This window comes from Crocuta crocuta, unplaced genomic scaffold (assembly GCF_008692635.1).
Source record: "Crocuta crocuta isolate KB4526 unplaced genomic scaffold, BGI_CrCroc_1.0 scaffold48, whole genome shotgun sequence".
Classification (NCBI taxonomy): domain Eukaryota; kingdom Metazoa; phylum Chordata; class Mammalia; order Carnivora; family Hyaenidae; genus Crocuta; species Crocuta crocuta.
Window position 1 is genome coordinate 8,777,894 of NW_027533089.1, and position 27,096 is coordinate 8,804,989.

Consider the following 27,096-nt stretch of genomic DNA (forward strand, 5'->3'; position numbering starts at 1 on the left):
CCTCAGGGATTTTGGATAAATCTTTGAGGAAGGCACAAACATACCATAGATCATATGAAATAATATACAGAAATAACTAAAAGAAACCAGTTAGTTTTCTTGCCAGAAAGTTTTAGAATCCTTGTTAATTGTCTTGTATTTTCTGAGTAAATTATGCTGTGTGTGTGTGTGTGTGTGTATACATGCGTGTTCCTATGACAGCTAACATTTATTAAACTATGTGTTCTATACATTATACTAATAACTTTACATGTATTATCTCATTTACATACCAATTATTTGAATTGAGTGCTAGTGTGAGCCTGTTTTATGGAAGAGGAAACTGAGGCTTAGAGAGAAGAAAAAACTTGCCCAAACATGTACTGCTGCCAAAGGTTGGAGTCAGGGTTTGAACTAAGGTTGTCTGATGCAGCATTCTTGCTCTCAACAATTTTACTATAATGCTTCTCTGGCTAGCTTTCATCTATGAATAGAATTCTCAAAATGCACACCAGAATTATGAGTTTTTCACTGTTTTTAATCTACCTAGAACTTTGCTATCATAGTTTTTAATGTTTATTTATTTTGAGAGAGGGAGGGGAAGGAAGATAACTGTGTGCATGTCCACATGCTCATGCCCTCAAGCAGGGGAGGGACAGAGAGAGAGAGAGAGAGAGAGAGAGAGAGAGAATCTCAAACAGGCTATGCACCATCAGCACAGACACCCAACATGGGGCTCAAACTCATGAATCGTGAGATCATGACCTGAGCCTAGATCAAGAACCGACTAAGCCACCCAGGCAGCATATTTTTATATAAGAACCAAGTTAAAATATGTGTATCATACTTATGGGTGCACTTTTGACTATACGAATGCAAACTAAAGTTAGCACTTTGCCCAAATGTGAAAACTTACATCAATGCACACTTAAAAATTATAGAATGACGTTTGTCAGGAGAGAAAATGTTATTTTGCATTTTGAGTGTAGTGGGACATTTCAAATGGGATTATAAGAATAGAAGTGGTATCAGCCAGGAAGCAGAAATGACTCTATTTTAAGCACATGGTATTTAGTACAGGGAGTTAGATGCTTACAAAGTTGAAGGTTGCACAAAGAAGTCCTGGACTGGGCCTCTAGGAATAGCTCCCAGAACGACACTGCTGACCTGAGTGTCCTTCCAGGAGACCTGCTCCTGGGTCACAATAAGGAGGGTGAGCAATCAGCAGGCCGCCGCTGGTTTTGAGAAAGTTATTACTCTCACGCTGTTCCAGGAATCAGAAGTGGCCCATACTGCCTCCTGACACCAGTGAAGCTGGGGATGGGACATGAGACGGCAGCTGCTGCAAGGTGCAGGAAGATGCCCTCCGTCATACTGCTGCCTCTGAGATCTAAAACTGGCACGCGGAATTGATGTCTCTAACTTGTACCTAGTGAGGGGTGCAAGGGATGCTGAGAATTCTGAGGTTAGCATCCAGGCTGTGCTGTATAGGAGGGCACCCTGGAAGGTGTTCGGGGATTGAGTGCAGAGCACAGTATCAAATAGCGCAGCGTGGGGCTCCTACAGCAGTGGGGCAGCGCGGGCCATGTTCCGCTGGCCGGCCACCACCTCAGTAACTGAACGGTGGCCTCCAGTCTTTCCTGGAATGTTGTCTAACACGCCCCATTGGATGCTGCAGAAACAGGAACCAAGAGAGAAGAAACTGGCCTGTGGATTTTTTAAAAAATGTCCCAATTATCCCTTGCTAAAAGCTGATTTGTCTCCAGGGGTTACATACTAAATTGATATGTACTAGCTGCCCTGATTAAACATGTTTTAAGGCCAAAAAAAAAAAAAAAAAAAAAAACAAAATTAACAAATTTTNAAAACATGGGGAAAATGCTTACGCTACAATATTAATTCTAAAGGCATGCAAAACTACAGAGAGATGATCAGAGTATATCATAAAACAATATAATCTTACCAGTAATTAAAGAATAATGAGATACGCTTACCCATCAGATAGGCAAAAATTGAAGTGACAGAAGATATCTAGTGTTTGTGGGAGGAAAGAGGTAGTCTTATGCAATTTAAATCTGAGTGTAAACTGGTTCAGCAGTAGCTTTAATAAAAGCAGGAAACGTGCACATCGTTTAAGACTGTAATACTACATTTAGTTATTGGAGAAAAATGTTCACCCATGTATAAGATGCAGGTACTAAGAATGTTTATGGCCACAGTGTTTATTCTAGCAAAATTGTGAAAGCAATTACCTGGCCATTAAATACAGAGAATAAATAAATTATAATATATTCATATTATGAAGTATTAGGTTGTTTTTAATATGGACAAGATAGACATCTATGTACTGTATTTTCTGTTATGGTGAATAATATGATAGTGTATTATTAAATTTAAAATTGAGACTGGAGCACGTGGGTGGCTCAGTCGGTTAAGCAGACTCTTGATTTTGGCTCAGGTCACCATCTCATGTTTATGAAATCGAGCCCTATGTTGGGCTCTGCGCTGACAGTGTGGAGTCTGCTTGGGATTCACTCCCTTTCTCTCTGCCCCTCCCTGCTTGCATTCTCTAAATAAACTTTAAAAATTAAAATCAATTTCATAATATTAAACCAAGATTTGATCGTTTAAATCCATTTTACCTTATTAAGAATAAAATGCACCAGGTGATTCCTTAATAAGGTAAAATGAATTTTAATTCTCACATTTTATTTATTCTTGTATAATGTAAAAACAGACTGAATAAAAATGTCACCACTTCCTGCAATAATTAATTCATCCATGAGACTATTTTCGCTATTTGCTTTAATCTAAACACAGCTTATGAACTCTCGTTGGGCTTCCAACAGCTCATTATGGTTTTTTATATTGTTCTGTGATCAAGTATGTTGAGTAAAGTTGGGTGTAGTGTAATTACAAGCCAGCTGTGGAGACTGGTTCTTAAAGGCAAGCATGGATTGTAGTGTCAGATCCTGGAAAGGTGGGGGTAAAAAAAAAGAGTGGTGCATATTAGTGACTTTTGTATTTGTAAACATTTGCAGAAGAATTTTAAAGCACATAAAATCAAAATCACACTATTCCCAAAGATGGAAATGTCAGCAATATTACTCCTCTTCTGTAGAAAAGATTCCTTCAAAATAACTGTAAAATAAAGTTCTGAGTTTTCATTTTCTGTTTTTGTCACCAAATAAATGTAGAAGATTACGTTTCCCTTTCTCAATGCTAAGGTACTATGACAAGGGTATCAGTAAGTATAATATATAGATTTTTTAAAGCTGTACAGGCATAAAAGGCATATAAATCATTCACACACACACTCAAGAATGAAAATCACGTCAATAAATTCACTTTTTGTGTCAAAAGTAAATTGTACCATGGAAGAGTAAGGAGTTTGAAGACAAGGGATCTGGGTTTTGATTGCGGCCCTAATACTTCTTAATAGTGAGATTTTTTTCAGTAAGTTTTTTATCTGACTTGCTGTGAAGAGTAAATGAGTTTACATAATGTAAATTTTAAAAACCTAACACAATGCTGCTATGAATTCATGTCATGAATTTGGCAATGTTGTGAGAGCTGGGTTGTAAGGGGGAAAGATCGGAGGCAATAATAATAATAGGGACTGACTCTCACTTACTGAACCTTTACCATACTAAGGACGGTTTGTAAGTTCTCTAGTTCCTCACATCAGCTCGATGTGGTAAATACTAGGTCAGGTGGAACCATGGAACCATTTCTGTAGGTCAAAAGCCGTCAGTAGTTAGCAATTTCACAGGGTTTAAACTACCATCTGCCCAGACTGGAGAAAGTGAAACAGAGAGACTAAAATAGCCAGTACCTGGTAAAGTCAGGTTTGCAAGCCAATACAGGTTTTCGTCTGTAACCAATATGCTATATAAATTCCTAGCAAGAAAGCAGGTCTAATAGTTTAGGAGGTATAACCTCTAAGTCTTAATCAAGACTTATTTGGATGATATTAGAGAATATACAGGAAGTCAAGAAATGATGCCACAGCAAATTAACAGAAGAATCAAATGTTTACAGGGGCACCTGGGTGGCTGAAGGCATGATCTCACAGTTCATGGGTTCCAGCCCCGGTCCAGCTCTGTGCTGACAAGTGGAACCCAGAGCCTGCTTCAGATTCTGTGTCGCCTTCTCTCTCTGCCCCTCCCCCACTCATGCTCTGTCTCAAAATGTAAATAATTAAAAAAATGTTTAAAGAATCAAATGTTTACATTAATTAAAATATTCCATGCTTGCTTCTGCTTCTGGAATTATCCTTCTTTTCGATGAATTCTTGCTTTCATTCGGCCAAAAATTACTTACTCAGAATCAGGCTCAATCTCTAACCTCCTGCTACGAGCTTCTTTCCACGTCCCTCTAAATTTTTACCAACTGGAATTTATCTCTATTTTATAATAGAATTTTGCCTTTAATATATCCGATTGCTCTTAGCTTAAGTGTTTTTGAGGAAAGCTCAATAAATGCTCACTTTGAGGTTCATACCAAGTCTGCTACATATGAAATTTAATAGGAGTAAAAGAATCACAACCGTCTCTCAGTGAATGGCTGATGAAATTTTCCCTGACCTCACCGGTTGAAGTGTTGACTGTGAACTCATCTGGAAACTGTCCTACGCTACCCTTTCATATGCTTAGGCCTTGTCTTTGGAACTAGAGTTTTAGCATCTCAAAGGCAAAGATTAAATTTTACTCTTTGACTTCACACTGTCCAGCAAAGTGTGTAAATCAAGAGATCTTAATGAAGAAACACCCGCAGTTTGGGGGGGAAAGGCCTTAAGAAAGAAAATGAACTAAGAGGGTGGAAAAGCAAAGAAGGGGAACTTTGCCTTAACACCTACTTTTGGGAACTAAAAGCATTAGCGTTTCAAAACCTTGGTAGATGCTTTCGCTGTCTTTTTAAGGAGGTGTGGAAGCCGATCACCAGCGCGACCGCCCATTGGCTGGGAGGCGAAGCCGCGAGCGCCGCTGGCGACGCTAGGTGGAGGGGGCACCGGCCTGCGCTCCGTNTGGAGCCGCGCGTCTTCAAAACACTCGGCAGGTGCAACTTCACCAGGAGAGACGCCTCTGCCCGTGCTTCCAGCCGACGGCCGAACTCTCGAACGTACCGGCCCGCTCCTCTTCGCTGGGGGGGGAGCGTGCAGAGAGGGCCAGTCCCTGGCTCCCACCCTCTCCCGGCCTCCTGGCCCCTTTCCTCCTTCCCCACCCCGCGGCCAGGTGAAGACAGTGTAGACTCGCTTTTGCAGCGTTCAGGTGAAGGTAGCAGTAGATAATCCACTTAGCTCGGAGGCTGTGGACAGGCGTTTCTAATGAGGTATGGATTTCTTTCTCGCCCAAGATGAATCTCCCTCATTTGATTTGCCCGAAGACGAATCGCTCGTTTGCAGTGGCACAGATCATTCCGGAGTCAGGCGCGTGTTAGGTGTGGGTGCTGGTCATTCCCGCGTGGACAGTCCGTGTGCGCAGCCCAGTGCGGAGGCATATAGGTGGGGTGGCACCGTTTTCGTATTGAGGAGCAACCGTAAATAAAACAAACCTTTAATTCAAGAGCTGTGTGACTTTGGGAAAGTTACCTTCTCCGAGTCTGTCTCCACGGCTGTGAAGTTGGATAATGACACGGTCTTGATCAACCCGCCATGAGCATTCAAAGAACTAATACAGGAAAACGTTCGCCAGGCAGGCACTTCGCTCCCTTTTTATCTGACTATCAGAAGATAAAACAAAGTTTGATTAAAAGAAAAAATGCCCTGTGTCATATTAGGACGCTATCAGCTGTATGCCTAGGCAGTTTTTGCTCTTTTATAGAAGATGCTGGTGATCTGTCTGTGCCGGAGCACATCTGCGTATCTCTGGGCCTGTGCCCAGGCCTGGTGTTGGGAGCGAGCACCCATCACTGGGTTGTAACTTTAATAGGAATCAAAGTCCGCCCCATATTCTGTGGCCAGATTCCATCCACCTCAGTGTGTATACTTTTTTCTGTTTAAACCGCCCCACCTAGACTATTTCTACCCCAAATAAATATTTCGGTATTTAGTTCTAGTCCCTTAATTTCCTCCCAGCGCTGCTGGTTCAATACACCATTTTCCATGTGTATTGACAATATTGGGTGAAACTTCTGCTCTCTTATCTCACTGCAACACCCTCTAAAGTAGTGGCCTTCAGAGTTTTTTTGACTGCAAGCCCAGTAAGAAATTTTACCTTGCAATCGTGTTCATAGTCCATAAGGTCAGTAAGGACAGAAAGTGGGATGAGCGGTTGCCTGGGGCTGGGGTAGGAATGGGTGGTGACTGCTAGTGGGCACATGGAGATGTTCTAAAATTGGATTTGGTGATGCTCCCCAACTTTGTAAAACTCTGCGCAGATTCTCTAAAAATCATTGAATTGTGCGCTTAAAATGAGTGAATTTTATTGTATGTAAATTATACTTCAATATAGCTGTTAAAAAGTCTTTCAGAGGTTTTACGAAGATATTAACCTTTAGTATATACTGTGTATTCTGATTTTTTTGGTCTTATTTCTTAATGTAACAAGTCACACTCCACACTCTTTTTTTTTTTTTTAAGTTTATTTATTTTTGAGAGAGAGAGAAAGCATGAGTGCGGGAGGGGCAGAGAGAGAGAATCCCAGGCAGGCTCTGTCTGACTCAGGGCTTGAATTCACAGACTGTGAGATCATGACCTGAGCTGAAGTCAGAACTTAACCACTGAAGCCACCCAGGTGGCCCCTACACTATTTCTGTATTTTATTTTACTTTATTTTATTAGCTTTATTTATTTATTTTGAGAGAGAGTTGTGGGGGGAGAGAGAGAGAGAGAGAATCCCAAGCAGGCTTCTCACTGTCAGTGCAGAGCTGGAGGTGAGGCTCGAACTCACAGACTGGGAGATCATGATCCGAGCAAACATCAAGAAGCGGAAATCAAGAGTAGGAAGCTTAACTGAAGGAGCCACCCCTGCACCCTACACTTTTTATTCCTTAATGTAACAAGTCATACTCCACAGTTTGGAAAACATTGTTCAAAGGACTAATTCTGGTTTGTGTGTTTTATTTTGAGTGCTGCATAAGAGGGACAAAATAAGCTAGAAAACATTTGAGGAAAACTTGAAGATATGGCAGTATACTATAGGGAAAATATGATGGTTTAGTTAAGAGAGGCATGTTTTGTTTCCATGTAAAAAAAAAAAAAAAACTTTGTATCAACCAGAGCTCCAAATTGGGATATGCTACTTGAAACAGTTCCTAACCTCATAGGATAAAGAAACTGAATAAATCACTCATTATTAAGAAAATTTACAAGTCAAGTAGAGAGTTAGATTAAGTTTCCTAGAAAGGTCTCTTCTAGTTCTAATATGTTTGTCTGTCTGTCTGTCTTTCTTTCTTTCTTTCTTTCTTTCTTTCTTTCTTTCTTATATTTATTCATTTTTGAGAAGAGCATAAGCGGAAGGGGAGGGCAGGGTGTGCAACAAGAGAGGGAGATAGAGAATTCAAAGCAGGCTCCAGGCTCTGAGCTGTGAGCACAGAACCCAGTGTGGGGCTCCAACTCATGAACTGTGAGATCATGACTTGAGCCAAAGTTGGCCACTCAACAGACTGAGCCACCCAGGTGCCCCTCGTTTTCTTAATTCTGTAGTTAAAAATTTTTTTTTCACTAGAATTTTATGAAATCAATGAGCCATTTTTAATGAGCCATTATAGGACTGTTTTGCTTAGTTCTTTGTTTTAAGAGTATTTGGCCAGAGGAATCATGTAGTATGTTTACAACTCTTATCTAACTCAAGATCTAATGATAACATGACATTATGATACTTCTCTTCAGTGATCCTATGTGTATATGATAAGAATGAAGTGACCAGAGAACAAAAAAGTGCAGGGTTAATGTTCAGTCAATATAGATAACTTAAAAGATTAGGAATCATAAAACATAAAAGATTAGGTTTGTGATAATAGTCGATGAATGTCTCATATTGTAACATTGGGTCTGTTCTGACATTTTGCAGAATCCAAGATTAATTAAAGAAATGGTTTCAAAAAGGGGTGAATAGTCTTAAGTATGCAAATGAGCCATCATTCCAGAGGGAATTTTCTTAAAATTCTCTCATGATTTGAGCCGAGCCATTCTTCTTAGAATTGTTAACCTGCTCCATCAACTTTTACTAATTTTGAAAACAATATTGACTTGTAATTCTACCTGGAATGATTATCAACTAATTTCATTTACTCTCTTAAATTTGATTATATATTTTCTATGAAGATACAGACCTTGTAAATTGAATTCTTGTGGATTATTGTGGATAGCACATATTTTATTGTGGATTATGAAGTTCTTAAATTCATAGACCAGTTTCTTATAATTATCTGTACTAAGATAAAAGCAGTAAAGTGCTTGTGTCCATTTTTATCATAAGCAGTCATAGATCAGATAGTTAAAAAGTTGAGTCTGTGTTATTGCTATTTAGAAACTGCTTTCGCAGTTCAGGGACTTGTTACCAGTTACTCATTAGTTTTTCATTGATTACCCACAGAATGCAAAGCACTGTGTCCTTGGATGTTTATAAGTGATTTCAAATTGCTAGTGTTGCCCATTAGCGGTCCTAAGTCAGTTCGGTGAGTCATAGAACAGCACGTTTTGTTTTATTTTGTTTTTCTAATTAATAGAATAGAAGCTATCAGAGTGCCTGGCATGTAGCAAACTATTTGTTTTGTAAATATTTTGTTCTCTGTATGTAGGTCCTCACTCTCTATGTGAATGTATGTATGTCTTACTCTGGACCACTATTAGACAAGTTTGAAATAAACTCACATAAAGGATGCAAGATGAATAAGCACTTTAATGAATTTACAACATACATAATGTCAGTGTAAATAAATTTTTGTTTGTTTATAGAAGAATACGTTGAAGACAGGTAATAGCCAAGGTGTAGAAAGAGCCCAAATGTCCATTGATGGATGGATGGATGGATAAAGAAGATGTGGTACATATCACAATGGAGTAATACTCAGCAATCAAAAAAAATGAAATCTTGCCATTTGCAACTTCGTGGCTGGAACTAGAGGGAATTATGCTAAGCGAAATTAGAGAAAGAAATATCATGACTTCACGCATAAGAGGACTTTAAGATACAAAACAGATGAACATAAGGGAAGGGAAACAAAAATAATATAAAAATAGGGAAGGGGACAAAAACATAAGAGACTCTTAAATATGGAGAACAAACAGGGTTACTGGAGTGGTTGTGGGGGAGGGGATGAGCTAAGCGGATAAGGGGCATTAAGGAATCTGTTCCTGAAGTCATTGTTGGCTATATGCTAACTAACTTGGATGTAAATTTTAAAAATAAATTTAAAAATTTTTTAAATATGTTGAAGGCAGATTGGAGGTATACCTAAGTGGTAGGAAATGACATGTGGGCTGACATTATGCAAGTTGACTTGTGTTAAGATATGACTATGGTACAGGGTGCCTGGGTGCCTCAGTCAGTTAAGCAACCGACTTTGGCTCAAGTCACCATCTCACAGGTTTGTTCATTTGAGCCCTGCGTCAGGCTCTGTGCTGACAGCTCAGAGCCTGGAGCATGCTTCAGAGTCAGTCTGTCTGTGTGTCTGTCTCTCTCTCTGCCCCTCTCCCACTCATGATCTCTGTCTCAGAAATAAACATTAAAAATTTTTTAAAAATAGTAAAAAAAGAAAAGATTTGACTATGGTAGTTCTCAGACTTTATATGTTGATTTCATGGGATACTTGTTAAAATGCAGTTTCCGCTGCCCTTAGAGTGATTCAGCAGGTCTAAGATGGGGTTCGGGAAGTGTAATTTTTAATGAATACCACAGGTGAATAATATCGGAGTTCCTCCAGCCACACTTAAAGAGTTTTCTTTTTGTTTCTTTGTGAATACTTTTATGTCTCAAAGTTTACTTAAACTTTCATTGGTACAAAAACACTCTTAAAATAAGCAGATTACGGTTTTACATCATCAACATTTGAAGATTAAGATAAAAACAGATCCAAACATGTTTTTGTTGGGGAAAAAGCCTTACAGAACTAAAATTTTGGTTTTTATGATTTTTCCTATTGACATCTTTTTTCCCACTTATCAAACAAATATATTCTTATTGTAGAAGTAGTGAAAACTGTATAGCGTTTTAACAGTTTCAAAATGCATTCCTTTTACAGCTGCGAGACTGTATCCAAAAGACCTTGAATGAGTGGAGTTCCCAAATCAGCCCTGATTTGGTCAGGGTAAGTAAAATGTGAATGAAGAAATGAAGTGGGTCAAAAGGGAAGTGCAGTTGTGATAGGGAAGTCAAATAGGCAATTAGCCTAAAACTCCCTGTAGCTGATTTGCTGAGATGGCTGGCTGGCTGACTCAGTATGCTTAATCATAAAACAGAAAATCCATGATGTGTCACCAAATCTTCAACTAGACAAGATATCGGGATTCTCTGTGCCTAATTTCCACCATAGTTTCTTCACAATGTACCTTTGTTCCAGTTTGTATTTGGTCTAGTAAAAGAATGACTGTTGAATAGTTTTGGTTGCTAGATTGCATTGGTAGCGCATCATAATAACACTAGATACAAATTTTTTAATGTTGGTTTCAAGTGAAACACTGGGTGTTATATTGAATGTCGTTATATACCTATTATCCTAAATATTATACAAACCAGACCACCTGTTTGCAAGCTAGTGTTTAGAATCCACTGTAGCCAAAGGCTCATAACAAATTACATAGACTACTTTAAAACTATGGAAGAGGACACGTGCTGGAAATGCTTGTTGCCCTGGGCATCCTGCAAGTGTAAACTCTGTAGCTGCTAGGCAGATATTGATTAATGTCTTTGATCAGTCTGTGTTTCTCTGAAATGACCATTTGCCTCTATGCATGACTGATAAACACTTACTAAGCCTTTGATGGGTGCCAGGCATTGTAATATGCTCAAGAACTGTGAGGAAACCCTCACTGTTTACTTTGTTTTAGTCTTATAAATGTGGGTTAATATGTTTCTGATTTATATGTACTAACATTTTATCATTTTCCTCATCATTTATTCATTATAATGCATTAGAATGGCCTTTACTTTTTTTATTGCAATCAGAAAAAAAGGTTTTGGCTTAAAGTGTTTGTGATTAATCTAGGAAGTTTTTAACATGTCATTATCCTGAATGGATAAATATTTATTATTTTTAATTGGTTTCTTTTTTAACTAAAAGGATGTACGATGCTAGTGGTTCTAACTCCTCACGTTTCCCCACCACCACCACTATTTGTTTTTTGTTTTTTGTTTTTTTTATCATGCACTCCTCTGAGTACCTGCTCAAAAGGAGATCCTTTTCCCCAGTAAATGGACACACACACAGCATTTTACCTTTGTTTCAGGGTTTTGCAAACTTTATGAAGCCCATCCAGACATTGGGTAAAGAACCCAGTTATCTTATGGGCTCTCTGCTTCTAAAGGGCACTATGGACAATAGAAAACATATAGCTAATTACAAAGATTAATTTTATATTTATCATAAACATCATGTGTTTGTTATAGGAGTTTCCAGATGTCTTGGAATGTACTGTATCTCATGCGGTAGAAAAGATAAATCCTGATGAAAGAGAAGAAATGAAAGTTTCTGGTAAAGTCCAGCCTTTACAATTTATTTTGTTATACAGTGGAAGTGATAGTGAAGTTTTGTCTGGTATGGGAATAAACCTTTCTTTGCCTCTGGTAATGAGAGACTCAGTCACTAAGTGTGAGAAATACAAAAATTCTTTTTAAACATAATCTTGATGTAAACTCCAAGAGGAAGTTATAGGAGGTCAGTTTTGGCTACTTACGTAGAGTCAGAAAAGAAATTCACCTTGCTGTTCTTCATGGTAGTCTCATTAATTTATATGTTGGACTTCAGGGCAGTAGGAAGATTAAGGTGGAGGAAATGGAAAGAAGAAAAGGAAAGCTTAAGAACAGGGTCTACCTGAAGCAAGCATAAGCCTTCTCTTCCTGGTAGAACACTGCTGAGCAATGGCTGAAGTCACCTAAAAGTGTAGACAGAAATCTGGGCAACAAGTGGCATGAAGAGAAGTAAAATACATGTTAAGCCCATTCAACAAATGTACTGAATAACTGTTTTCCAGAGACCATGCTAAGCTCAGGAATGAAAAAATAAACAGATGTGCTGTTCTTGCCCTCAGCTTACAGTCAGCATAGCACAGTCATTAAAAGCTTGACTTTGACTAGATTGAAATTCCTTAGTATGCAGATTACTGACTGGTATAATTTTGGGCTAACTAGTTACTTAACCTCTCTGAGTCTCAGTTTTCTCATCTGTAAAACAGGGATGTATCTGTTTCACAGGCTTCTTCGTAAATTAGGTGAAATAACAAAAGCAGCACTTAGCATAGTGCTTGGCAAAACAATTAAGTGCTAGTTAGATAGCTATTATTTATTACCATTTGTGGTTGGGTTGTGGCTGTTATTTTTTTTTTTTATTATGATGGACATGTAAGATAAGATAGGGCATTGTCTTTTGACTCAATAACTACCATTTGTTGAGTCTTGCTTTGTACCAGGCACTGCAATTTAGCATGTTTTGGTTATATTTCTTCAGATGATTCTCAAAACAGTTCTTCTACATGGTAGGTCTATTATCCCCATCACACAAGTGACATTAAATAACTTGGAAGTTATCATATAACCAGTATGTGGTTGAACCAGGAATCCATCCAGGTATGCTTGACTCTAAAACCCATTTCTTGGGGTGTCTGGGTGGCTCAGTGGGTTAAGCATCAGACTTCAGCTTGGGTCATGATCTCACGGTTCGTGGGTTCGCACCCCTCATCAGGCTCTGCTGACAGCTCAGAGCCTAGAGAGCCAGCTTTGGATTCTATGTCTCCCTCTATCTCTATTCCTCTCCTGCTCACACTGTCCCTGTCTGTCTCTCTCTCTCTCTCTCTCTCTCAAAAATAAATAAATATTAAAAATTAAAAAAAAATAAAGCCCATTTCTTTTCTAACACATTGCTATTTGTGTTGGAAAAGGAAGTAAAAGCAACCTTTTCTCTGTGGTCGATTGCAGTTCTTCATGGTTTAGATCCATCTTGGAGCTCATACAGGTTGTCCTCAGTTCCTAGAGGTCTTGAGATTTTTGATAAGTATCAAATTTTTCCTTATTTGAAAAGCTTTATTTTGTCTATGTATCTAAAAATGCCTCCTTCTTCAGAGAAAGGAGACCAGTTCAGATGGCACAAATTCATGGCCAGGGGGAGAATGATGGGGAGGGTTTTCATGGACTATAACTATGGCAGCTGTGGTTGGACCAAAGTGTTGAAGATTGACTCTCACCTGGTAGAGATAGTGATGACTTTTAAACAGAGAAGCTTCATGAGGAAAGCAGCGCTTTAGGAATATTAAAGGATGCGACAAATAAATGTACAAGGTAAATTTGTTGTATTTGTTGAATACCAGGCAATTTACATACAGATACTTCATTAGCCCTGTTTTGTTTTGTTTTGTTTTTCAATTTTTTTTTCTGATGTTCTCTCTTTTTGTTCTCACACCACTCCACCTATTTGTCTGTTGATTAAATTTAGATTTTGAATAGTGAATTTACGTGAAGTAAATCTATACAAATAAATTTGAGTTTAAATCAAGCCAAAGCCTCAGTCTTATAGAAAACTACTCAGCTTTCCTGGTAACCAAGGAAATGCCAATTAATGCGGCCCTGAAACCATATTAGGTATATATGGTACCTACCAAATTAGCAAAAAACTTACGTATTTTTGGTAGTGTCCTCTATTCTTAGGAGAGCAATTTTTTTTCAAATGTTTATTTTTGAGAGAGAGAGCGCAAGAGCAGGCAGGGGAAGGTAGAAAGAGGGAGACAGAGGATGTGAAGCAGGCTCTGTGCTGATGGCAGAGAGCCTGATGCGGGCCTTGAATTCAAGAACCATGAGATCATGACCTGAGCTGAAGTCAAGAGTCATACACTTAACCTACTGAGCCACCCAGGCACCCCCAAATCTTTTATATAAAAATAGGAGGTATATAAAATAGAAAAAGACTCTCAAAAAAGATGATACCCTTTGACTCATAAACACATTTTTGACAATTTGTCCTTGGGAAATGCTTCCGCATAAAGTTGAACAAAGTCACCAAGGTGTTTCTTTAACATTGTATGTGTAAATGTTCAAAAAATAGGAAATCATTTAGTAAGTTACACTCTATCAAAATTTCAGAATAATGTTCAGCCATTAAAAATGAGTATGTAAAATTATTCATTGAAAATAGAGTATACAAAAATCTAAACAGTGACTGCTTTCAGTGATGAGACAATTGACTTTTTTTTTTGGTCTTTCTATTCTTGTAGATTTTTCTCATTTCCAGAATGAGTATATTGCTATTATGGGATATGATAGGGAACTTAAGAACTTCATAAAGATGTAAAAATAATTATGTAAAGGTAAACTAAATAGAAATGAATAAATATTATACCCTGCTTCATATGACCAATAGCTGGAAGATCATGTCTAAAACTTAGAATGATTATATTAGGAAGGTGAGGTTGTGGGGTTCTTTTCATTTTTCTTCTCATTAACAATTTTAATTTAGTCTTTGCATTGATTTTAGTTCATTGAAGAAACTAATATGCTCCATTAATATTTAATTCATAAACATGTACATTTCAAGTAACTTAAGCTTGTATATTTATCTGACCTGCCATCTAACAGATGGAAAATTAATATCTGCTTTTTTGTTTTGACAAAAGGATTTTTTTTTTGGCAACTGATATATAACTTAAAAATTACAGTAGAAATGTTTTATGTCTGAAAATGGAAACTGTAAAATTATGTGACTAGGAAAGGAAAGATAATTCATTCAGGATTCTCTGAGAATTCTCTGTCATTTTAGTATTGTCGGCAGTGTTAATACTGGGTACTATAAGTTATCCAAATGTAGTAATCAGTTTTGTTTTGTTTTTTGTTACCCAGCAAAATTGTTCATTGTAGGATCAAATTCTTCATCATCAACAAGAAATGCAGTTGACATGGGTAAGCAAAAATTTAACTTTTTATCTTCATAATGAACTTTAAATTAGTGTAGGTATATTATTTATATCTCATGTTCAGGTTCAGATAAAAAAGAAAATGAGCTCATTCTAATTTTACTCCTTAAAGTTCTAGCCTAGGGGCACCTGGGTGGCTCAGTGGGTTAAGCATCCGACTTCGGCTCAGGTCATGATCTCAGGGTTTGTGGGTTGGAGCCTCATGTTGGCATCAATGCTGACAGCTCAGAACCTGGAGCCTGCTTTGGATTCGAATTCTCCTTCTCTCTCTGCCCCACCCCCACTCACGCTCTGTCTCTCTCTCTCTGTCTCTCAAAAATAAACATGAAAAAAATTTTTTAAAAATAAAGTTCTAGCCTAATTTCTTAAGGCTTCTGTCAGATCAAATTGACTTATGTAGGTTCATATTTTGATATATAAGAGGAATGTAAAAGATATAATCAAATGTCAACTATATGTTTGGAGATAGAAATTCTTTTTTTTAATAATTTTTTAATGCTTTTTTTTTTTTTAATTTTATTTTTGAGAGAGAGACAGTGTGAGCAAGGGAGGGTCAGAGAGTGAGGGAGATAAAGAATCTGAAGACAAGCTCCAGGCTCTGAGCTAGCTGTCAGCACAGAGCCTGACGTGGGACTTGAACCCATGAACCATGAGATCATGACCTGAGCCAAAATCGGACGCTTAACCGACTGAGCCACCCAGGTGCCCCTGGAGACAGAAATTCTTAATCCTATTCTTAGCCCTTTTAGTACTATAATGAAATACCACAACCACCACCACAACAACAAAACAAGCATTTTCATCTTTGTTTGGCACTTGGTTAGATTATTGTGGTATTGCAATTATTCAGTATTTTTTTCTTCTAAAACATTCTTAAAATATTTATAGATGTTGGACACTTAAATAATTAGCTCTGTAATATAACTGTGGAATGAAAACTAATTTAAAATAAACTCTTTAATTATTTTTATAGAAATTATCTCTCTTGGGGTGCTTGGGTGGCTCAGTTGGTTAAGTGTCCAACTTTGGCTCAGGTCATGATCTCAAGGTTCATGAGTTAAAGCCCCACATTGGGCTCTGTGCTGACAGCATAGAGCCTGGAGCCTACTTTGGATTCTGTGTCTCCCTCTCTCTTTGCCCCTTCCCTGCTCACACCCTGTCTTTCTCTGTCTCAAAAATAAATAAACATTAAAAAATGTTTAAAAAGTACCTCTATAAATATAGATTAGAACCATAAATTTAGCTTTTCAGAGTCTTAAGACTATTCTTTGCCATGACTACCAATTACAGAATATGAGGTCAGAATTCTTTTAATTAAAAAAAAATTTTTTTTAATGTCTTTATTCTGAGAGACAGAGAGCGAGCAGGGGAGGGGCAGAGAGAGAGGGAGACACAGAAACCAAAGCAGGCTCCAGGCTCTGAGCTGTCAGCACAGAGCCCGACACGGGGCTTGAACCCATGGACTGTGAGATCATGACCTGAGCCAAAGTTGGACACTTAATCGACTGAGCCACCCAGGTGCCCCTGAGGTCAGAATTCTTATAGTCATCCATACAAGACACTCGTAGAACTGGAGAAGAAAATTTTATGAAGATAATGAAGCTACCAAAAAATTTCTGGGGCCTTAGAAACAAGAAGAAGGCCTGTTCTCCAGAAGGCTTGTAATAGCTGTGAGTCCCTAGGAAAAAGGCAGGTCAAAGAAACTGACTTGTCTGTCATGCAGACCAAATAGATGAACAGGGGCTTATACTTATTTAAGAGATGGGAATGTTATAAATGATTATGAAACTGAGTGAAATAATCTATATTAGAAAACTATTGAACTGTATGAACAGAATTTAGTGGGATACTTGAAGGACATTAGAAATACTTGTTTTTATTATGTAATAAATATTTATCCTTTTTGTGTTTTCCTTCACATCAGCCTGTTCAGTCCTTGGAGTTGCACAGCTGGATTCTGTGATCATTGCTTCTCCTCCTATTGAAGATGGAGTTAATCTCTCCTTGGAGCATTTGCAGCCTTACTGGGAGGAATTAGAAAACTTGGTTCAGAGCAAAAAGATTGTTGCAATAGGTACCTCTGATCTAGACAAAACACAGTTGGAACAGCTCTATCAGTGGGCACAGGTAAAGCACAGTGAGATCACAAGCGCTCTGGGAGGAGCCCAGCTTTTACAGTCTTTGCTGCATACCGTTTAGCATCATGCACAATAGTGGATGCTCACTATTGGTTGGCTATTCCAAATGTGGGTGTTTTAAGACAAGATTTGTCTAAAGCATTAGACTTTTTTGTCTCAACTATATGCCTAATTGAATTTAATATTAATTTCATTTCAAATGAGTAACATATTGTAGTGCCTGGGTGGCTCAGTCGGTTAAGCGTCCAACTCTTGATTTCAGCTCAGGTCATGACCATACAGCTTGTGNACTCTCTCAAAATGAATAAATAAACTTTAAAAAAAATGAGTGACAGAAACACTAGAAAATGTGTGCTGAAGCATGTACCGTCAAAATGAATTAAGGCTATTTCCTTCAGTTTTACTTTTGTGATAAAATTATTACATTTTTCTTTAGATAAGATTAGGTTTTGGTTCTGATTCCTTAAGTAAGGGAGTATCATATATAACAAATATTTTGCTGTTACTTAAAGATAAAAAAGACTTTTGGTTCATAGAATTTGATACAGAGGTGTAATAAATTAATCACCACCACTCTCTGGCCTAATAAAATGTACAAAATTATTAGGGAAGTTGCTTACTAACTAGTATTTTACTTTTACTCTCTGTATTTTTCTTTACTCCTTTTACTTCATCCCCAAGCTTCTCCTTTTCAGATCTTTCAGTTTCAGACCCTAGAGAAAGTGTTGGCCCTTCTGCCTTTGATTTGGTGATAGCCAGATTGTGGCCAAGATTCTGCTGGAGAGACTTGGGTGATCTGGAATGTTTCTATAAATTACCAGAGCAGCTATTAGAAATTATCTAATTCTTTTTCAAAATGTGTCTGATTTATAACCATATTTTAATTTTTTTAATGTTTATTTATTTTTGAGAGAAAGAGCACAATTTGGGGAGGGGCAGAGAGAGAGGGAAACACAGAATTGGAGGCAGGCTCCAGGCCCTGAGCTGTCAGCAGAGCCTAACATGGGACTCGAACCCACCAACTGTGAAATCATGACCTGAGCCAAAGTCGGAAGCCCAACCAACTGAGCCACCCAGGCGTCCCTGTAACCATATTTTATACTTTAATATTAAATGTTTGTATCATTCCTATTTGATCTCTTACTTGTAAGACATACTTCCTCTTCAGCTGGAACTGTCACACTAAGAATCATGTTTATTTTTGAGACAAGTGCAGTAGATTACAGGTACCAGCTGGAAAGTTTCTAATAGTGTAGCACTATATTGGCCCTCATCTAGAGCTCTTTCCTTTCCCTGGTACCACTAACATGAGTTAGAAAAGCATACGTTAATAAATACATTTATAGAAAAGTATTTTATAAACTTTAAGTATTATAAGATGTAGTATATTTCCTAAAATTGTGTCCTTTTATTGCTTTCCACTTTTTGTAGTACTTGATTTAGTGGCAATGTCATGATTTTCTTCACTTCTAGGTAAAACCAAATAGTAACCAAGTTAATCTTGCCTCTTGCTGTGTGATGCCACCCGATTTGACTGCATTTGCTAAACAATTTGATATACAGCTGTTGACTCATAATGATCCAAAAGGTAAGACTGAGATTTTCATTTCTTGATGGATCATGAGCTTTTATCTTACAAGAAGCTACTTGTTAAAATTTAATTTTTAATTTTGTACAGTGATGAATGTTACCTAGAACTTCTCTTTATGGTTAGTTCAAAAGGCATATCCTTTATTTTAGTTCCAGAAAGCTTTGTCTTTATATCAGTGGGGAAAAAAATTGAAGGAATAATTTCCTGAATATCCAGTCAGTTGAAGTTTATAAGTATGAAGCTACACAAAAAAAAGATCTTTTAGGATATTCTAAATAGTTTCATATAAAATCTTCTATAGTACAGCAAAAATTGTAACAAACAGCCACTTTAAAAAGATAAATATCTAGAAAGAGAGGCAGATAAAATTTAAAACTTAAGCATCTTAGGATAGGTAATTGATTAGGTATTTTATTAATCATTACTATCAAGACATATTTGGTGTTGATCAGAAACATTATTTGATTAATGAGAATGGCCTCTCTGTCTTCTGTAGAATAATCTTTATTAACATTTTATAGGATAAGTAGGAAAACTGGGAAGAGAATGTTTTACACTTTATACTTATTTATTTAGCAGCCTGCTCCATTCACATTTTTTCACTGAAAAATGAAACCGTGTTTTTGGTATAGTTCTAAGTGAGAAATGTCTAGTGAAAGTTTTAAATCCCTAAGACATTTTTTAAATGTTAATTTATTTTGAGAGAGAGAGAGAGAGAGAGCATGAGCATGCAGGGCTGGACCTTACAACCCTGAGATCATGACGTGAGCTGAAATCAAGAGTCGAATACTTAACTGACTAAGCCACCCATGTCCCCCGAGATTTGCCTTTCTTTTTTTTTTTTTTTAAGTAGGCTCCACACCCAGTGTGGAGCCGACCATGTGGCTTGAATAGGAAGAAATTACATTTTCTAGGTGCTTGGAGAAAAAATAATTTAGCTTTTACTTCCGTGTCTAAAAAGATAGCATTATATTGGTGGTTTGATTCAGTTAGTGTGGTCATGAATAACCCCTTAAGATATTATACAATTTATTAGCAATCTGCCCCATTCTCATTTTTTCACTGTTTTGTAGGAAGAGGAGTTTTAGTAGTTCTTGTTCATTAGATACTAGGTATCATGCTAAATGCCTTTGAGAGATGATTCTCTAATCCTTACAGCACCCGAAACTAGACATTTCATTGATGAGCCTCAGAATTTAAGAAAGTAGCTAAATCTTTTTGATTTGAGATGTTAGCATCGTAGTATTTCAGTCTGAAAACCTTACTTTCTTATAAGTTTCCGTTTAAATGATACCAGAATAGGAGATAATGACTTTTGCCTCTCCCTTTAGTAATTACTTTCACAAGTAATTAGATTCATTTTTTTAAAAAGTCATTTTAGTTGAATATCGAACAAAGAATTTTTATGCTGATTTATTCTGAAACATAAACCCAACTTTAAATTCCAACTTTCCATATGTTAGCAGATACTATATCGTTTCTCTGTTTATCTGTTTATTTGGTGAAGGGGAAGGGAGGAGGAGGGCTTTTCCAGCAATAATTATTGCCAACAGCTGGTGGATGAGCCTGTACCCCCATCCTAGCTCTGCTTGAAAAAAATGTTCCTTTTTCCAGTAGGAAAGGAAATAGGAAACGACTAAGGTGTCTGGTATTTTATTTCCACGTTGTGTAAATGTTGGCATGCTAAATTGCATATACATGTGAGAAGAGAGATTTAATCCTTTTTTGATATGTTTTTGTTTTACTGACATAATTTGACATTCAGATGTCCTTCTAATTTTAATTCTAAACCCTTTGATTAGGATATGTAGGCTGATTCTGCATATACCATTAATGAATCTTCACTTTGATCTGTAATGAAGCAATTCTTTTCTTAAAAGATTTATTGTGTTTACTGATTCATTTACTGATTCTAAAGAGCTCGCATGGTTAATTTAAAAGTATGTAGTTGATGAATAGCATAGCTCTCTGATTATGTGATACATTTTATTTTTTAAGCAATCAAGTTGTAAAACATTTAACTTATCATCTAAAATAGAGATTTGTAGGGGCGCCTGGGTGGCTCAGTCAATTAAGCGTACGACTTAGGCTCAGGTCATGATCTCAGTTTGTGAGTTCAAGGCCTGCATTGGGCTCTGTGCTGACAGCTCAGAGCCTAGAGCCTGCTTCAAATTCTGTATCTCCCTCTCTCTCTGCCCCTCCCCTGCTCGTTCTCTGTCTCTCACTGTCTGTCATTAATAAATAAATGTTAAAAAAAAATAAAAGAGATTTGTTTTTAAGTTCCCTCTAAAGCCTTTCCTCTGTTCTAAAATTATCCTATTCTTCAGAAAATCTTTATTTTCCATTATTCTTTGCCCTAGAAGTTGCAGTAACAGTTTAACTACAATCAGGGTGAAATTGTGAAGTAGGTGATCCTGACTCAGAACCTTCCCCTTTTCATTTGCTTTACCCTCCCCGCCACTGCCATTAAATCTCATCTGCCTTATGCCTCATTCCCTCCAGAATCCTCTTCTCTGTCAGATGGTCTGATAAACAAATCCATATTACTTTCCCAAAGAGACGTTTGCCTTCCATTTATGAAAGCTGTGCTTTACTGGCTGCATAGCATTGGGCAAGTTACCTAACCTCTCTGCCTCAATTTCCCCCTGGAAAAGGAAGAATGTATCTGTTTTATAGGGTTAACATGTGGATTAAATGAGCTAATACATGTACTCAAGAAAGTGTGCCTGGCACATGATAGTAACTAACATTTACTGAGATTTTACTATTGATGTTATCTAAACATCACAGCAGTTCTTTTGGGGCAAGTGGGTCCTTTAGCGCTCCCAAGTCAAACAGTATAGATGGTCACTTAATCCATATCTGTGTGGTTGGTTCTGACCCTAGTAGAATCTTTCCATATTGATTGGGTGCTTCAGCAGACATTTGAATACCTACAATGTGTCAGGTATTGCTCAGAATACTAAGGATATAGGACCAAGTCATATAAATTCCAAGACTCATGATGGGAGAAGACAGACCATAAAATAATGTTAAATGTGATAAATGGTGGTATATGCTATGGAAAAAAGTTTGACTGAAGGAGAAAAGAGTGCCAAGATTAGGAGTTGTTATTTTATATGGGGTAGTCAGGGAGGCCTCTCTGCTAAGGTGACATTAATCAGAGATCTGCAAGAAGGGAGAGAGCCCTGTGGGAATCTGGAGAAAGAGGTTTCAGGGAAGAGGGATCAACTGATTCAAAAGTGTGAATGTGCTTAAGGATTTCAAAATACAGCCATGAGGCCAGTGTGGCTGGAGAAAAGGCAGTGAGGAAGAGAGTAGTATATCAGAGCAAGAGTAGAGGGCTTGGGTGTAAATGGGGAATCAAAAAATAATTATCAGAGATGCAAGTTAAAAGATAGCCATCGCCAGAGTTTTTAAATGAGCATTAGTGCTCAGGAGAATATGGTAAGACACATTCTGACATTATCAGCTGCTAGTGGAAGTGTAAAGTACAGCCCTTCTGGAAAGCAATTGGCAGTATACTACAAATCAGGCCTTCAAAGTCAAATGTACTTTGTTGTTGTTATTTCATAACCAGGAATGCATTTTAAAGATATTCAGCATAGCATTATTTTTGTTAGCAAAATACTAGGAAAAATCTAATGTTTTTGCTTAGCAAGGAGGAAATGTATAAATTATGAGATCCATATAATGTAGTATCTGGGTAATTATTAAAAATGATTATTTTTAATGATTATTTTATTTTAATAATTATTAAAAAAATAATTACATGGGAAGATTCATAATATAAGTTGAAAAAATGGGTTGTAACTACAGTTACAATTTTTAGTTTTTAAGATACGGAAAAATAGATACAGAAAAAAGTTGGAAGGAAATAAATGGCAATGGAAATGATCTATCTCTGGTTGATAGGATTATTGGCAACTTTCCTTGTTCTTCCTTGTATGTAACTTTCCTGTATTTTCACTGGCTCTACATTAGAATCACCTGGAAATCTTCCAAAAAAAAAAAACCAAAACCAAACGACTGTGCAGGCTCCACACATCAGATGTTATGAATTAAATAGGCTGGAGTACAAGTGTAGATACTTTAAAGACTTGCCTGGCTCTTTCTCATATTCTGGTTTAGATTCATAGCAACATTAAGGAAAAGCATATTTTATATATTCAGTTTTGAAGTGTTACTTTTCTTGTATTTAAATGCTCACCTACATGGTAAAATGTTATTTTCAAATTTAACACTTTGGATTTTTATTTGTTGTTCGTTTGTTTTAAGAACTGCTTTCTGAAGCCAGTTTCCAAGAAGCTCTTAAGGAAAGCATCCCTGACATTCAAGCACATGAGTGGGTGCCCCTGTGGCTACTGCGCTATTCGGTCATTGTGAAAAGTAGAGGAATTATCAAATCAAAAGGCTACATCTTACAAGCTAAAAGAAGGGGTTCTTAACTACAACTTAGGATCATAACCTATTTACTGACTTGTCGTTTCCTTGAATAGAAGATAAAATTGAGATGTATAAAAACCTGGTCACTTCCTGTAAATGCTGTCAAGGAGGCAGATATTCTTCAGTTACATTTGACACCGTCTAACCTGTCAAGCTTTGAATACTTCTCTTGCCTCCGTATCAGTTCACTCACCCAAACCACTGTATTGTTTTCATTAAACTATTGTTTTCTAATTGAAATTGCCTATAAAGAAAATACTTGCAATATATTTTCCTTTATTTTTATGACTAATAGAAATCAAGAAAATTTGTTGTTAGATATATTTTGGGCCTAGGCATCAGGGTAATGTATATACATATTTTTTATTTCCAAAAATTAATTAATGGCTTCTTATTCTATAGTATAAGCAATTACAATTGTTAAGATTGAAATACTGGAAGATATTTTTTGTTATTAATAAGATGATTATATCCAGAGTAACTGGAGTAGCTGGGATCTACTAGTAGTGTAAATAAAATTCATTTCTTCCATACATGAATGAAAACTTAAACTTTATGTGTCCTTGCTTGTATTTACCTATAATGATTTAATCATGTATTCTTGTGCCGTATTTTCCTTGCAATGATTTCCAAGACAAACCAAAGTAAATCTGAAAAAGGAGAATAGAAGCTTTGAAACTATTGTTTGGGGTTTTATAAAGGCAACTATTATCATCTCCAGATTCTTTGTAATTATTGGTCTATACTTAATTTTTTGGAACTCATTCAAGAATATTTAATAAGTATTAAGTGTTTACCATGTGCTGGGCAATGTGGACTATGAGGAAGTGGGGGGCATAGGGATTCAGAATCAGTTGAGTAAAATATGTAATATTTGCTCCTCACTAATAACCAACTAGGAGGTACTAAAAGCCAGAAAAGGAGTGAAAAAAATCTTTAATTCAGGGCCAGCATTGTCTGTTTAGACAACTTTTTTGAGATACAGTCTTAACTATTTAAAAGCAAAATGTTATACACTTGATCTTAGTGAAAAGGCCAAGCAGCGATAAAAAAGCAAAGTGTTATGATCCAAACTTTAGAGCTAGAGGAGGCTATAGATTATTTATTATAATTCCTCATTAAACACCAGAAAATAGCAAATAAATAAGCCATGCCCTTTGATATATACTATATGTCTCCACAGTTCTAGAAGTTTGTAATCCAAATAGTTTGAAAATTTCTTTACAAATCTCATATCTCAATCAGGACTTTTCAACCATGTGTCCTCATATACAGTTTATAAAAATTCATATTTAAAACTAATTTTGCCCACGGTTTTTCAACTTAGAGAAAAGAAATATGGTTCCATATTCAAAGTAAATACACTAGACTCTTCCTATCCTAAACAAGGTTTTGTAGTTTACTGGTTGGATAATTTCATCATTAAAATTATAATGTGAAATCAGCTGAATTACTTGTTACATAAAACTCATTTAAACTTAGAATTCCCTAAAGCCTTATATTGCCTTTATGGTAATTGTATATAATGTTATTGAATGTATATAGTTAACTTTTTTTATCTGGAAATGTACATTTTTTCATACAACATAAGTTTCTAAACAAATGCTCATTTTAATTTAATCCTAAACAGTGAATTAGTCAAGATATTTTAAGAAGGAACTTTAATATCACATTTGTTTTTTAAAACTGTAGATTTACAGAAATGGATTTTTTGAAGGGTTATTTTGAAGATAGAAAAAAACAAAACTAATGTTAATTTATCCAAATGTCATAAGAGCTTTTTTTGTGTTCTTCCCCCACCCCCCTCAACAAAAAAGCAAGATTGTAGTTTCATTTTGTGAAGGGGATCATGTAGGTATGGAATTTTAAAATTATTTTATTGTTTCCCTTCTGAACCTTTAATTTGTTATTGAATAAACTTTAAAAAATGATTTTTTTTAAGGCTTTACAATTTAACAAGCTGATATTCACATCTTTTTTTGGTAAACTAACAGAATATAGTGACTACTTTCCAAATACTTAAGGACTTAATGTGTAAAAAGCCATAAAACAAAGAGCAGTAATACTACCAAATAATTGCTTAAAGCTGAAAGCTAAGTTATCAATAGTGTATATAACAGATACATTTTCTAGGGAGAGGTGTGTTCATGACTCAGTGTAGAAAGAATTTATATAATTGGTTTTTTTTTTTTCAACCAACATGAAAAGAAGCTACAGCTTGTTATTACATTTCCAAAATACACTGGAGCCTTACTTTAACACAATGTACTGTAAACTTAGAATTTGTTCTGTGATGAGTCTATCTTGAATTCCCATCCAAGAAACTCTAGTCACCAGAAGGACCAAGGTGTCTTATAAAATACATTCACATGGTGTAAATTCTGAAGACCACATTGTGCTGGTATCCAGGTTAGAGTATCCATTTAGGGATGGCTGGTGCTAGATTGAATCACAAATAGCTAATGATTTTTTTGATCTCAAAGATCACTTAAACAGATATGTGTGGAATGGAAAATAAAGTTACTCTATTTTGCATAAATGGTCAGATTTTTCCCTACCAGAGCCAAGTAGTAACTGAAATACGATCTCAGTTTTTAGTGATAAAGGTCTAAGTCTCATTTAATTACATCTCATTTTTTAACAGATTTCTTTCTACCTTTTCCACCTAGCATTTTCAATAGTGGGGAATGTAAGTGACTGACAGTTTACTATATATTGGCCAACAGTTGATCTCTCTGCAAATTGTGTGTTTAGAGAAATTTGAAGTTGTTTTAAGGAGAATTTAAACCATTTGTTTTCATAATCAAATATATCAACTTACGATTCTGAGCCTATTTTTTAAAGTTAACTTCCTAATGTACCAGAACTTGTATCTGTCATTTCCCCATAAAGTTGATGATGGGATATGTCAGTTTTATTTTTGGAAACTATGTAACATAACTTTCATTAATATTTTTTATCATTTTCAGAATTAGAAATACACTTAGGGGAAAATGTTTTCATTAGATAATTCTACTTTTCTGTGTCCACAGTGGTGTATTATGAAATACAGGCAAAATAAAAGCATTAATAAATGTTTATAATAGTCTTTAATATCACTTATGAGTATTAATGAATTACCTAATTAAAGTGTGTTGTATATTTTTTAACTGAGTTGAATAGTTGGAAGCATCTAGAATATTAAATATTGACTTTGACCTATTGGAACTCATAAACAGTATGATTCAAAAATTGTGAATAATTTTTTAACCAAGCCATAAAGCTATTCATGCATTCATTCATTCAGTGATTTATCAAATGCCTACTATATGCCAACCACTGTGTAAGGTATTGGCAGATACACACAGAAATGAAAAAGACCCCGTGTCTTCAAGGAGCATATAGTGTATTTGGGGGGAAGAGAGATCTGTATGTGAATAAGAGCAATAAAGTCTGCATCTGTTAATAATTGAAGTGGTGAAGAGGGATTGGGGGCATATGGAAGGAGGTGGGGCTAGGGAATACCTACTGCTAGAAGACTCCCCTGAAATCTAAATTAGCCTTAGAGTAGGATGACAGGATAGGTGGGCATTCTGGCAGAGGCCTTTGTTTGCCTCATTTGTAAATAAATGTTTTTATTGAATGATGACCAATATATATGTAAACTTTAGAAATTCAGTTAAAAGTTTCTTAAAGAACTTGCCATTACAGATAGAAAGGAATGGCTTCTGTTGAGACAAGAGTAAGGTTGGAAAAGTAATGTTTTATGATAAAGAGGCCAAAACTTGCCCAAATCCCCCAAATCAGAATATGGCTGTTATGTACTTTCACTACCAGCAGAGCCAAAAAAAAATTTTAATATGTATCTCTCAACAATGAATAAATATATAAAATGTCATACAAGA

At 36.4% G+C, this 27,096-nt stretch overlaps 1 protein-coding gene across 1 annotated transcript; it reads left to right on the forward strand.

The window, feature by feature from the left end:
- Positions 1–1,299: 1,299 nt before the first annotated feature.
- GCLM (glutamate-cysteine ligase modifier subunit) lies at positions 1,300–27,096 on the forward strand. Its single transcript, XM_077746076.1, has 9 exons — positions 1,300–1,328; positions 4,901–5,213; positions 5,266–5,310; positions 10,165–10,230; positions 11,529–11,613; positions 14,964–15,023; positions 16,962–17,164; positions 18,649–18,763; positions 23,045–27,096. The coding sequence occupies exons 1-9, from the start codon at positions 1,300–1,302 to the stop codon at positions 23,212–23,214; spliced, it is 1,086 nt and encodes a 361-aa protein (XP_077602202.1). The 3' UTR covers positions 23,215–27,096.